This window comes from Puma concolor, chromosome B2, assembly GCF_028749965.1.
Source record: "Puma concolor isolate L17-30 chromosome B2, mPumCon1.1.hap2, whole genome shotgun sequence".
Classification (NCBI taxonomy): Eukaryota; Metazoa; Chordata; class Mammalia; order Carnivora; family Felidae; genus Puma; species Puma concolor.
The window spans coordinates 67,906,955-67,921,612 of record NC_141671.1 but is presented as its reverse complement, the minus strand read 5'-3'; the positions used below and the strand labels follow the sequence as shown (position 1 = coordinate 67,921,612).

General features: G+C 38.6%; 1 protein-coding gene and 1 long non-coding RNA gene across 9 annotated transcripts in view; one reads left to right on the top strand and one right to left on the bottom strand.

Annotated features, from left to right (window-relative positions):
• Nucleotides 1-14,658, top strand: part of LOC147581031 (uncharacterized) — a 372,192-nt gene that overhangs the window by 93,221 nt on the left and 264,313 nt on the right. The gene's annotated exons all lie outside the window — the stretch shown is intronic.
• Nucleotides 1-14,658, bottom strand: part of CD109 (CD109 molecule) — a 178,039-nt gene that overhangs the window by 24,130 nt on the left and 139,251 nt on the right. For all 8 annotated transcript variants that reach the window (XR_015251325.1, XM_086707234.1, XM_086707237.1 and 5 more), the window contains 2 exons: nt 5,036-5,117; nt 2,640-2,868 (listed from right to left, as the gene is read on the bottom strand). Coding sequence is in view for 7 of the 8 variants with exons in the window: in XM_086707234.1 (XP_086563360.1) it covers nt 2,640-2,868; nt 5,036-5,117 (311 nt within the window). In the remaining variant the exon portion in view is untranslated. The remainder of the gene's footprint in view (nt 1-2,639; nt 2,869-5,035; nt 5,118-14,658) is intronic.

Genomic DNA, 14,658 nt, shown 5'->3' with positions numbered 1-14,658 from the left:
TACAATCCCTCTCAAAATACCACCAGCATTTTTCACAGAGCTAGAACAAACACTCCTAAAATTTGTATGGAACCACAAAAGACCCTGAATAGCCAAAGCAATCTTGAAAAACAAAAGCAAAGCTTGAAGGCATCACAATTCCAGAATTCAAGTTATATTATGAAACTGTAGTAATCAAAACAGTATGGTAGTGGCACAAAAACAGACACACATATCAACAGAATAGAAAATCCAGAAATGAACTCACAACTACATGGTCAATTAATCTTTGATAAAGTAGGAAAGAATATCCCATAGGAAAAAGGCTCTTCAACAAATGGTGTTGGGAAAACTGGACAGCAACATGCAAAAGAATGAAACTGGACCACTTTCTTATGCCATTCACAAAAATAAATTCATAATTGATTAAAGACCTAAATATGAGACCTGAAACCATAAAACCCTAGAAGAGAACACAGGCCTCTTTGACACTGGCCATAGTAACTTCTTTCTAGGTATGTCTCCTGAAGGCAAGGGAAACAAAAGCAAAAATAAACTATTGGGAATACATCAAAATAAAAAGCTTCTGCACAGCAAAGAAAACAATCAACAAAACTAAAAGGCAAACCTATGGAATGAGAAAAGATATTTGCAGATTACATATCTGATAAAGGGTTAGTATCCAAAATATATAAAGAAATGATACAACTCAATACCCAAAAAGCAAATAATCCTATTAAAAATGGACAGAAGAGGGGCACCTGGTTGGCTTGGTCAGTGGATCATATGCCTCTTGATCTTGGGGCTATGAGTTTGAGCCCCATGTTGGGTGTAGCGATTACTTAAAAATAAAAAAAATAAATCTTTTTAAAAATGGGCAGAAGATATGAATAGACAGTTTTCTAAAGAAGACATACAGATGGCAATGGGTAAATCAAAAGATGCTCAACATCACTCATCATCAGGGAAATGTAAATCAGAACTACAATGAGATATCACCTCACACCTGTCAGAATGACTAAAATCAACAACACAAGAAACAGCGGGTGTTGGCGAGGATATGGAGAAACGGGAACCCTCTTGCACTGTTGGTGGGAATGCAAACTGGTACAGTCACTCTGGAGGTTCCTCAGAACATTAAAAATAGAACTACCCTACCATCCAGCAATTTCACTACTAGGCACTTACCCAAAGAATACAAAAATACTGATTCGAAGGGATACATGCACCCCAATGTTTATAGCAGCATTGTCTACAACAGTTAAATTATGAAAACAGCCATAGTGTCCACCAACTGATGAATGGATAAAGAAGATGTAGTACACATACAAACACACACACACACACACACACACACACACACACACACACACACTGCAATAGTACTCAGCCATAAAAAAGAATTAAATCTTGCCATTTGCAATGACATGGATGGAGCTAGAAAGGATTATGCTAAGCAAAATAAGTCAGAGAAAGACAAATACCATAGGATTGCACTCAGATGCGGAATTTAAAAAACAAAACAAATAAAAAAAAAAAACAAATGAACAAAGGAGGTAAAAATGAGGGAGAGGCAAATGGACTCTTAACTATAGAGAACAAACTGATGGTTATCAGAGGGGAGGAGAATGGGGAGATGGGTGAAATAGGTGATGGGGACTAAAGCAGTACACTTGTGATGAGCACCAGGTGATGTATGGAAGTGTTGAATCACTAAATTCTACACCTGAAAGTAATATTACACTGTATGTTAAGTAACTGGAATTTAAATAAAAACAGAAAGAAAGGAAGGAAAGAAAAGAAAAAAAATTTTTAAAAAAATAGAACACTGCTTTCCAGTTTTTATGAGTAAATAGGCACCATTCCCTAGAAGGAATAAGAAATAAAAAATAGAATTTTTTCTACCATTTAATATCATGAACTCAGATGACAGCACAAAATATAGCTTGAGAAAAATGTTACTCATATCTGATCTCAGGTGTTAAGGCTCTAACTTTAGGGGAAAGTTTATCTTCCATGTGCCTAGTACTGGACTAGGGAAATGGCAGGAGCTTACAACAGAGAATGGCTGTTTTCAATCATGTGAAATGCAGCTGGCATTAAGGCAATAAAGGCATCAATCACTGAGACAGCTCTGGAGCATAATTAAGCTCATTAACATAACTTTCCATGTATACACATTCTCATCCAGACATCCATGCCTATTTAACATGCTTTTTAGAGTGTCGGTGTACTATGTACTAAATTAGCAGACATGGTCATTGCTCCATATTATTTTAGAAATTAAAAAAAATCCTTTGCAATCTAAATATGCTAGAATACATTCCCAAATTCTGAAGAATTTTCTTTCCCCTAAGAAATTAACCTTTCCAATGATAAAATATGTATTGATTTACCTTACCAATAGCAAGTACAAAAACAGTTATATTAAAAAAAATTTTTAGAATTCTCTTTGTTATTCTGAAAGAGTGGGTTAATATTTTCATTTTCAGATTCTAAAATAAAGCCAGAAATGCAAAGCCAAAGGTGTCCAAATTCAGACCTCAAAAGTGATATACAATTGCAAAAGTCTTTAAGTTTCCAGACATACATTTGATCCATCAAGACCTACCTTCCTTGCGATTTTCCACCCATCATTTATTAAATTAAAGATTAAATACCTGATATTTTTTATAGCCCAGGAGAGAAGTCACAATATAAGCTGTAAGTGTCACTGGACTTTTATTGCCACCTTGAAGCTCACTATGGATCACTCTTCCTGGCTCCCAAAATTCACCATTGGATTTCTGACGTCCTTTGAGCCAAGTATATGTTCTGTGTAACACATTCTCATCAATATCTATGTAAGGATCAGCTTCAAGGAAACATCTTAAAACAAAAGCTGACAACCTAGGTGAGAAAGGAGAAAAAACATATAAAATACACTCTATGAAGTCCTCTAACAGTGAACGAGAAAATATCAACAATAACAACATATTTTCTACCAGAAGATTCACCAAAGGATGATCACTAAAGAAAGAACAAAGGTAAGAAAGACAACCAAGAAACAACATAAACATCTCAGCCCAGCTGGTGGATACATTTTCCACTTGAGTGTGGTCAAGAAATTCCAGGTCAACTCACAAAATACCAGATTTGGAAAGGGATTTAGAAATCATCTAATCCTGCCTTATTATTTTATAGATTGGGAATTCAACACTCCAGGAGAGTTGAAGAAATTGTCCAAGGTTATCATCTTTGGACTTTTCTAGGTATTTACCAAAGAAGATCCCACCACACACTTCACTCAGCCCTAAAGCCATGGATTAACTATATATAATTCACAGTCAAACCAGAGTACGTTAAACTAGCAAAAATGGATAGTTTCTCTCCTATGAGACAGGAGTCAGAACATTACAGCCTACGAACCAAATCTGTCTGGGCCAAATCTGGTCCTTGTGCCAAATCCAGCCCAGGGTCTATTTACGTGTGCCTCTCTTCCACCACCCTCCACCTGAGCATGGTTTTTAAAGGGAAGGAAGGAAGGAAGGAAGGAAGGAAGGAAGGAAGGAAGGAAGGAAGGAAGGAAGGAAGGAAGGAAGGAAGGAAGGAAGGGAGAAAGAAAGAAAGAAAGAAAGAAAGAAAGAAAGAAAGAAAGAAAGAAAGAAAGAAAGAAAGAAAGAAAGAAAACACCAGAGACTTTATGTGGCCTGCAATGCCTAACATATTTACTATCTGAGCCTTTATAGCAAAAGTTTGCCAATGCTTGCTACAGAACAATATTTCACCTAAATATTTAGATGAAAAGATCATCAAGCAATAAAACACTGAAACCTTTCTATTTATGGATCTATATCCTGATGCATGCCAAAAGAATATCTGAAGCAGATATGGTTCATCCTATGAAATGTTTAGTGTGATAAATATCACCAATATTCAGTAATATCTGGTCCTCTATTTTACTTTGAGTATGCAGAGAAATACACTTCTTTGCCCTTTTGAAGTTAAGCATGGCCATGTGACCAGCTCTGATAATGATAAACTGAGAAGAAATATTGCACCCAGGTTGAAGCACCTGATTACCAGTGGTGGATACTCCAGCCTTCTCTTTCCAAGCTGCTGCAAGCCTAGAGCCTCCTGGTGAGATGGTGGCTGTTGAGTAGATTACAGAGCCCCCTGCCGACCCAAAGAAGAAATGCAGCCTGAGCAAGAAAAACCCGTGTTAAGGGATTTTAGGGGTGGTTGTTACCACAGTGTGCCTGGTCTAACCTGACGGCTACAGTTAGTCAATCTTCTTCTGAGTGAAATGTAGAATTAACAATAATCCAAGGAGAGAAAGTAATCATCCAAAATCAGCCACACATAGATTCCATTCTGGAGGAAATGTGGATGTTTATTACTTAATTCTATCACTGTTTTCCACAAAAAAAAAAAAAAAATAATAATAATAATAATAATAATAACCTTAAAGAAACAATGTTGACTGTGTTAACACAAAATTTGTATTCATCATGTCTGATTAAGAAAAGAACTATGTTGGGACACCTGGGTAGCTCAGTCAGCTGAGCATCCAACTCTTGATTATGGTTCAGGTCAAGATCACAGGATGGTGGGATCAAGCCCTGTGTCAGGCTCCACACTGAGTGAGGGAGTATAGGAGCCTCTCTCCTCCCTCTGCCCTCCCTCTGCTTGAATGCTCTCTCTCTAATAAAAAAACTTTCAAAAAATAAAGAAAAGAACTATGTCACAATCACTCAGTATTTCTAACCCGTTTTTCTTGTCAATGACACGATCATTGTAAGTATTTTTATTGTTTTTCTCACCACGAAAAAAAGGATGTATGACTTATCTTTTCTAAATAAAAACACTTTACTTATTATTGCTTTAAAGCCATATTTTAAAAGGAAAATCTACTTTAAAGCCAGGCAACAGGAAAAGAAACCTACAAGCCTATATACACAGGGACACATCTGTCAATTTCATGGCCATTTTGAGAGCCCATTGGCTATTAACTGGCAACTAATTGGCTAATGAGAGCCCATTCATGGCAGATTTGTTCTGTTAGTAAAACACTTACCAAGTACTACCAGAAGGGTCATCATTCCCAAAAGCACTGAAAGAGCCATCTTCCCTCTGATAGAGAAGTTCTCTCTGATAACCTGAAGACACAAAAATAGATAATCAATGTATCACAACTTGAAATGAATGAGTTTCTAATCATGCCTCTATACTGAGGAAACATGAACAGAGAATGGGAAAGAAGATATCAAATTAAGAACTAATATTGAATACTTTCTACATTAAGTGCTGTGAGAGATTTAAAATATCAACACTTTTTAAGTAGAATGTGTAAAATAAGAACTGTGATAACCCCAAATTAAATTCAGAAGAATACTATAACAGAGACAACAATTCTAGCCATTTTAAAGCAAGCAAAATTAAAGGCCAAGTTTTATTTAACTCTGTAGTGTTGACTACAATAGTTTCCATGCTTAATCATATAAAACTGTTTGTACCTAAAGTATCATAATTAAAGTTTAAGGCTAAAATGAAAGGTAAAAATACTTTCAATTTTTAGGCCAACAATAGCAGGGGAAAATTGCTAAATAATCTAAGAGAATTGCTTTAAAATTTTTTGGCCATGGCCAACTGAGGTAAACCAAAGGACCAACTGGTGTACCAACCACCTCAATCCAAATTCTCATTATAAAAAAAAAAAGAAAGAAAAAAACATGGGGTGCCTGGGTTGTTCAGCCGGTTAAGTGTCTTTCACCTCAGGTCAGGATCTCATGGTTCATGAGTTTGAGCCCCACATAGGGCTTTGTGCAGACAACTCAGAGCTTTGGTTTCTCTCTCTCTCTCTCTCTCAAAAATAAATAAACGTTTTAAAAAATTAAAAAAATTTTTTTTTTCAACGTTTATTTATTTTTGGGACAGAGAGAGACAGAGCATGAACGGGGGAGGGGCAGAGAGAGAGGGAGACACAGAATCGGAAACAGGCTCCAGGCTCTGAGCCATCAGCCCAGAGCCTGACGCGGGGCTCGAACTCACGGACCGCGAGATCGTGACCTGGCTGAAGTCGGACGCCTAACCGACTGCGCCACCCAGGCGCCCCTAAAAAATTTAAAAAACAAAAAACAAAAAAGAACCCAGCAGTGGTAATGAAGTCTCACTATACAAGTAAATCGAGGAGGGGGTTAAGGCTCATGCAGCTGCTTTAATAAAAGCAGATGATTCATATTCGCAAACAAATAGTGCAAATAAGGCAGATGTTTCATATTTGTAAAGCAATGCATGCAGGTCTCAAAGACCAGTGACTGAGAAATCATAGGCCAAACACTAAAAGATTCACCAAACAACCCACAACAAAGTAAGTTGCTAAAAATGAAATTAAAATAGCAGTAATTTATCCAAGATTCCACTACAGGCAGGTGATGTCACACAGGATGAACTTTGCAGCATGGTCACATAGAGCCTGGCAACCAGAAACATTTATAAAATGTTGAATTCAATCCCTCGTAAACTCCAGTAACAAAAAAAGTTTACTTTATGAATAACACATTTTAGAAGAATCAATAACTAGAATTATTCATATTTAACTAACAAAACATGAGCATTAATGGTTTAAAATTATAATCTGCTCTTGCCATGTCCCAAACTGTCCTCCCTTCTTGCCTTTCCCAAGACACCCAGATCTGAGTATCTGACTTAAGCTACAATAAGATAAAGAGTGTAAAAAACAAGACACTGTTTCATGGTGATCTTTAACACCTCTAGTAAAAGAAATATAAACAACATTTAGGTGATGTCAGAATTTTGCTTAATTTAAACAATGGGGTTATAATCTTGATATTTAAAACTGAAATACTACAGTACAATAATTAAATATCCAACCTTTATCCAACACTATGTGTCAGAAACTGTTCAAAGCCCTTTCAGATATTAACTTAGGTTAATTCTCACGACAACCCTATGATGGAGATGCTATCTAGAGGTAGCATCTTGAGGGATAATGACACTAGAACTCAGAACATGCCAAGTGCAAGGTCATACAGCTGGGAGGTATTGAAGCCAGAAATTAGCCAACTTCTATGACCGGACATAGCCAAGGTTTATGTGTCCAAAGCTGCTGTTTCCTGCTAGCTCACAGAACTCTTTCAGTGATTAATGTATGAGAAGTCCTCAGAACAGTACGTTTTACATGGCAAGCCCTCAATGAACAATAGGTATCACTCCATACTATGAGCATAGGATAAGGCTTTCTAACCATCCAATTTTTAAGAAAATATTTAACAAATTTAAGCACAAAATTGTTCTAAACTTTTCCATGGCAAAACACACCATTAGCAAAGTTAAAAGATGATGAATTAGAAGAAAATATTTGCAACATGTAACACAGATAAATGGCTAATGTCCCTAATATTAACATATATATTTTATATATATCTTTATATATGATTACTACATATCTACACATATATTTACATAAAGTATATATTAAGTTTAGAGAAAAAAAGTAAAAATCCTACTTTTTTAGGGACAAAAGAAAAAAACAATTTCACACACACACAAAAAAGAGAGAGATGGACCTCAATATATGAGAAAATGTTCAACTTCGTAAGTGAAATGCAAATTAAAACTACATTGAGATACCATTTTTCACCCATCCTATTAGCAAAGATTCAAAAGTTTGACCACTCATTCCCTTGGGGAAGGCTGTAAGGAGACCAGTACCTCTTTCATTGCTAGAGGGAACTCAGAATGCACAACTGCTGTGTAAGGGAGTATCTATACCTTTTGACCCAATAATGCCACTTCTAAGATTCTACCCTGAAGATACACCTCCAACAATGCAAAAATATGTGCAGAAAATTATTCATTGCAGCATTATTTGTAATTGCAAAAATACTGGAAGTAGGTGCACCTGGGTGGCTCAGTTGGTTAGGCATCTTACTCTTGATTTCAGCTAAGGTCATGATCTCACAGTTCGTGAATTTGAGCGCCCCATTGGGCTCTGTGCCAGAAGCCTGAAGCCTATTTGGGATTCTTTCTCTCTCTCCTCTCTCTCTCTGCCCCCCCCATACATTCTATCCACCCATTCCCTCTCTCTCTCTTTCTCTCTCTCCTTCCCTCCCTCCTTCCCTCCCTCCATCAAAATAAATAAATAAACTTAAAAAAAAAAAAAAAAAAAAAACCACTGGAACTACCTACATGCCCCTGAGTTGGAGACTGATTGAATAAACTGTAGAACATATTCAGTGGAGTCTATGCAATTGTGAAAAAAAGAGGAGTAAGTCTCTGAACTTATAAGAGTGATTTCCTGGATGCACTATTAAGTGAAAAAGACAAAGTCTAAAATAGCATGTATCATATACTACCTTTTGTGTAAGAAAAAGAGGAAATAAGAAAAAATATATATGTGTTCATTTCTGCAGAGAGAAAGAAACTAGAAATGAAGTTACCCACAAGGAGTTGGGAGAAGGGATACAAGAGGGAGAGATACCCCTTCACATATACCTTTTAGAATAAGTTTGACTTTTAGAAACATATTAATGTTCTACATATTCAAAAAAGAAAACAAGAATAGAAAAAAATTTATAGGCATTATTAACACTACTTTAGCTCACTTCAACATTTTTAGTCTTCATAAACGTTGAAAATAACATATCATATAATCTCTTTCTTTTTCAGAGGCAGAGTTCACAGAGAAGCAGAATAACTTTCTAGTGTTTACAAAGGAAATTAGCAAAAGAGTCCAAGACATTCTCCCTCAATTTCCAATTCAAGACTAAATCCACCAGATAGCAGAGTTTCACTGTGAACTCGATGTGACAGAGGAGGGGAGGAAAGGAGAAGGCAGGAGATGAGAGGAGGGAGGGATGGAAAGGAGAGGAGAAAGAAGAAAAGAAAATGTTCAGGACCCATCATCACTAAAGGAGGTGCCTCTGTGGGGAGAAGGACCAATTTCTAAAAACAGGACCATGTGCCTCCAAGCCCCCAAATCACATCAACAACTGCAGTTCCAAGTATGAGTTATTGTAAAACCAGTCAGAGAGATGAGATCATGCAGATGAGATCAGTGCTTATGGAAATTACCCCTCAGGTGGCTGACCTCCAACAGTCCCCATTAATATCAACAACTAACACCATTCCTCTCCTAGAGGCAGCCAGCGCAGAGGAGGGGGAGGACTCACAGACAATCTCTAGCTGTGGAGTATATTTCTTGAGCTGACTTAGATGACCCTAGACTCCAAACCTCCAGCTCTGCTCCTATGGCAGAACAAAGAAAAGAATCAGAACCTAGAGAGAGGAACTTCTATGACTCTCCTCATTGGAATATTGAGGTTTCCTTCCTCACCTTAAACCAGCCATGCACCATCAGAGAACCCTCAGCTGCTTATCCTGAAGGACCCTGTTGACTTGGCTGGAATATTTACCATAACACAACGATTCAACATTCAAGGGCAGTCAACTCAGTTAGAGACTTTTCGTGATAGGTAAAAAAGGCAAAACTGGGGCGCCTGGGTGGCTCAGTCGGTTAAGCGGCCGACTTCGGCTCAGGTCATGATCTCGCGGTCTCTGATTTCGAGCCCCGCGTCGGGCTCTGTGCTGACAGCTCAGAGCCTGGAGCCTGTTTCAGATTCTGTGTCTCCCTCTCTCTCTGACCCTCCCCCGTTCATGCTCTGTCTCTCTCTGTCTCAAAAATAAATAAACGTTAAAAAAAAAAAATTAAAAAAAAAAAAAAGGCAAAACTATGGTCTTCTCTAAAAGTTTATGAGGAAATAGAAGTATTGCCCTAAGTTCCTAGTTTCATGAATAGCTCTTGAGTTAGAAAGCAATAGTTCAGTAGGAATTAGGAGATACTTCTCAAAACTAAAATACAGAAGAAGTCAAGAGTTGATAGGATAATGACCCAGGAACTATTATTTATAAAGGGCCAGACAAGATACATACTTACTGGGTCATGAATTTTCTTTGGAATGGCCATGAATGTAAAATATTTTTAATTTATCATAAGAAAGATGAAAACACTGTTCATAGAAACAAATAGAAAAAGACTCTAAACATAATGTGACTTGGTTTACCTCAAGTGTCAAAATTACATTTAAACAAAAGAAGTAAAATCAGCTCCTTGTAACTCTATCACTCACCTCCTCTGGTAAAAAGCTGATAAAAAAACATTTTCTGTACTAAAAGAAAAGTAATCATCCTCAACACCCTTACTCTGTATGATACCGCACATGGAAAGTGCGAACTTACTTCCTGGATTGTTAGTTATTCAGTGTCTTCACTATCGCCTCTAGCCGCTCTTGTGATGACCAGAAGCAGCATCAGAATTCTCAAACCTATTTTTCCCGTTTTTATGTCAATGGAAAAAATACGATGTGTTTTCAACTAGGCTTGGTCTAAGTCTACACTTGAAAAATAGAGCCACAGGCACTATGATTTAAATATCTGAGGAAAACAAGTGGTTTAAATCTCTAATTCACAGATCTCTAATCCTTATCAAAAACAGTTTTTGTTTTATGGTTCTATTTTTTCTTTCTGACAGCAAAAGAGACTTCATTCAATGATGTAGCTGTTGTTTTGAACAAAAAAACAATGGGTTAGGTTACAAGGCTCCTGGGCCAAGCATGATTTAAGTAAAACAATGCTCTGTTCATAAATGACATTTAAATAATATAATCATGACTCATGCCAAAGCCACTTTAATTTCTTGAAAAATAAAAACAACTACGGTATATTTAAAGGACTTTGGCAAATGTGATGGCAAAAGAAAAAACAGTCTCTGAAATGAGACACTGATTTCATAATGAAAATCATTATACCAAGAAGCTTTTGTCCACTACTTTGAAATACAATTCAGTTCAGCATGTGAAATAATGTGTTTGGGGGAACTCCACTGTGTTGACTTCCATCAGCCACTTCGCCAGCTCAAAAGGTGAGCTGGAGCCACGGGTCCCATTTCCTAGCTAAGAAGAACCTGCCAAGGCCAGGTAGAACCTTTAGTGTTTATAAACAATCACTGAATTATGGAAGTACTTGAGAGATGTTCTGGGCCCAATCTCCACTTTAGGATGATGAACATAAAGCTCAAAGAAATTAATATTGACAGTAATTCATTCATCCAGTCTGTATTTATGGAGTTGCCTATATAGTGACACAATGGTGAGAAGATTAAACACGGTGCCCACTGTCAGGGAGCTTACCTTCTAGCGAAGAAGACACACAGATAACAGGCAAACAAGATAATTTTAAATAATGTTAAATGTGGTGAAGAAGGGGCACCTGGGCAGCTCAGTTGGTGAAGCGTCCAACTTCAGCTCAGGTCGTGATCTCACGATCTGTGGGTTCAAGCCCCGCATCAGGCTGACTGCTCAGAGCCTGGAGTCTGCTTCGGATTCTGTGTCTCCCTCTGTCTCTGACCCTCCCCTGCTCGTGCTCTGTCTCTCTCTTGCTCTCTCAAAAATAAATAAACATTAAAAAAAATTTTTTTTTGGAAGTGTGGTGAAGAAAATGAAATGGAGTCATATAAATGAGAGTTTCTAAATGGAAAGGAAAGGCCATTCTGAGGGAAATGCCACCTAAATGATGAGAAGGAGCCAAGCCATGGAAAGACCAGGGAAGAGGATCCCAGGAGAAGAAAGAGCAAGGTGAGAGACCCTGAAGCACCATGGGGCTGCGAGTGAGTGTTCCAAATGTAGCCAAGAGTGAGCCAAGGGAGGGCAGCCTCAGGCAAGGTGAGAGAGGGAGGCAAGGCCAGTTCACCCACTGGAGAACCCATTAAAGAATTTTAAGCAAGGAAGTGACATGATTTTAACATTTTCAAAACATCCCTTTTATTATATGGGGAGCCTGTATTGAAGGGGAATGGGCATAGCAGAGAGGCTTTCCAAAGGGAAGCCACTGGAGTTGTCCAGGTGAGCAGTGACAGTATTTGAATGGAAGGATTCACCACGGGATGGAGACAGTAGAAGAATTTCATATTTGCTTTTGAGGCAGATGGACAAGACTTACTTGCTGACTGTGGAACCTAACTCCCTGGTCAGATGCAACTAACTATACTATGCCTAAGAGTTATTGGGTGTTTACTGTGTTAAAGTATGAAAATGTTTTATTTAACCTTCAAAACAGCCCCATGAAGTGGGTATTTTATTAGCCCTGTCTTATGGGTGGGAAAACGAGGCTGGGGGAAACCAGCCTAACATTACAATCCATAAAGCATATAAAATATGGAATTATGTGGCATTTTCTAAAATATTTTGCTTTATTTCATTAAATTATCCCAAAGAATATGTACCAAATTATAGGGGCGCCTGGGTGGCGCAGTCGGTTAAGCGTCCGGCTTCAGCCAGGTCACGATCTCGCGGTCCATGAGTTCGAGCCCCGCGTCAGGCTCTGGGCTGATGGCTCAGAGCCTGGAGCCTGTTTCCGATTCTGTGTCTCCCTCTCTCTCTGCCCCTCCCCCGTTCATGCTCTGTCTCTCTCTGTCCCAAAAATAAATAAATGTTGAAAAAAAAATTAAAAAAAAAAAAAAAGAATATGTACCAAATTATAAAGCAACAGTCTAGTTCCTATGTACTTTCTACTTGAAGTCAGTCACACCACATTTTGAATACGTCAGAATCTTGTTTTCAAACAGTACAGAGTTAAATTATGACAATCCCAAATATTCTTCATCTCCTTTAATATAACCATTATGGCAATGTGTAAAATCTCATTTGTTTTTAGCATGGCACTGACTACCACAGGGAGTACTTGGTGCCACTTCCTAACCCTAATTATGGTAGGACTTGAAAATATAAGCTCTTGTGTTTAAATACGAACGATCTACAAATACATGTATGAAGGAGGATAATTTAAAGTTTATTTATTTTTGAGACAGCGTGAGAGAGAACAAGTAGGGGAGGGGCAGAGGGAGAAGGAGACAGAGAACCCCAAGCAGGCTCTGCACTGCCAGCACAAAGCCTGACACGGAGCTCGAACTCATGAACCATGAGATCATGACCTGAGCTGAAATCAAGAGTCAGACGCTAAACCAACTGAGCCACCAAGGCGCCCCTGAAGGAGGATAATTTTAAATGGGCAGCTCTGTCTGGAAAGAACCAATTGCTAGATCTTTGAGGACTTCCTGGAAGACCTAACCACATTTGAGGCCTGCAGGGCCTGTCTCTAATCTGAGGGAAAATATACCACTATCTCTTTCCCCCACAGCAGCACCCACGTCACACCCTGCTCTGATTCCAGTCCCTGGCCCTCCTCAGTTTATCCTCTCATGCAGCCTATGGCTCCTGACTCACAAACCCCTTCCTCTCTCTTAGCCCTTGTCTGTGCCAGCTTACCCCAGGGAGAGCTTTGGACACTGGCCAGCTTTTCCTCTTCGCTCCCACATCTTACAGCTCACTCTGGTCTAACCTGACACTTCAGATTCTAACCTTTGCTGTCTCCTTCCCTATAGGAGCCCACATTCCTCTCTTACTATTTTATCAGAAGCCCCATTGAGACCTCTTGCACATTGGCCATACTCAAGCATCTTGGCCAATTCCTGGACCTTTTCCATCCTAAGCTTACTGCTTTTAACAACCTAAGAACATTGCAAAGTAAAGTTATCCCCTATAGGTCTGAGGAAGAGCATGAATTCCAGAACAAGATCACCTGGGAGTAAACAGGGGTAAGTTATATAACCATCCTGTGCCTCAGTTTCCTCATCTGTAAAATGGTAGAAGTGACAGTACACCCACCTCCTAGTGTTTTTGGGAAGAAGTAAACGAAAACACTTGTAAAACATTTAAACAGGGTTAGTTATTACCATTATTACATAAAATTATGTTCAGGATAAACACGTCCCTACATAATGAGGGAACCTGGAAGAAAAGCTCACATCAAAATAGTGTCTTTAAGCTTTCTAATTCTTAACTGTGGAGAAGTTAACAAAACCTAACAGCTGGCCTCTATATGCATTTAACCCATTCATTCTAAAAAAAAAAAAATAAATTACAAAACACTTGGGAGTTTAAAAGTATGGACTCGATTTTTTGATTATACTGAACAAGGATTTTTTTTAGCATTTTGCATAAACCACTCTAATCCTCACGAGTTTGATGGCAGCAGGTATCCCAAATTGTAACGAGAGATAAACTCAGCCCACAGAGATTTGGCTAGAAGTTCCCTAACATGGAAAAGCAAAAGCGAGACTGAAACTTTGGGTGGTTGGCTTCTGGAGTATTTGAGGAAATCAAATTTACATTATTCTTGTTAAAAATGTTTTTGTTGTTCTCTAAGTATGGAATGTAAGAGCATGGACTCTCAGGCCAGGCAAGGAGTTCAAATCCAATCTCCGCCACTCACTTGCTACGTGACCCTGGGAAAGTTACCTTTCCTGTGTCTCAGTTTCCTCATCTGTAAAAATAGGGGGACAATACTAACACTGTGAGCATTAAATGAGGTATTAGGTGCAAAGGGCTTAGAACACTGCCTGGCACATATAAGCACTCAGCTAATGATAACTGTTGTTATTTGCAAGTTGCAGGCACAAAGCATCTGGTATCTGGGAACAGACACCTCTCAAGGAGTCAGGGGAGAGTAATCCCCAGTGTGGCATTTTCTGAGGGGCCAGCAGGGCCTCCCCATGCAAACTGTTCCCTCCTAACTCCCACCTACTTGACACTTTAAACGCACTGAGAAGGTGCCTGCCCCATG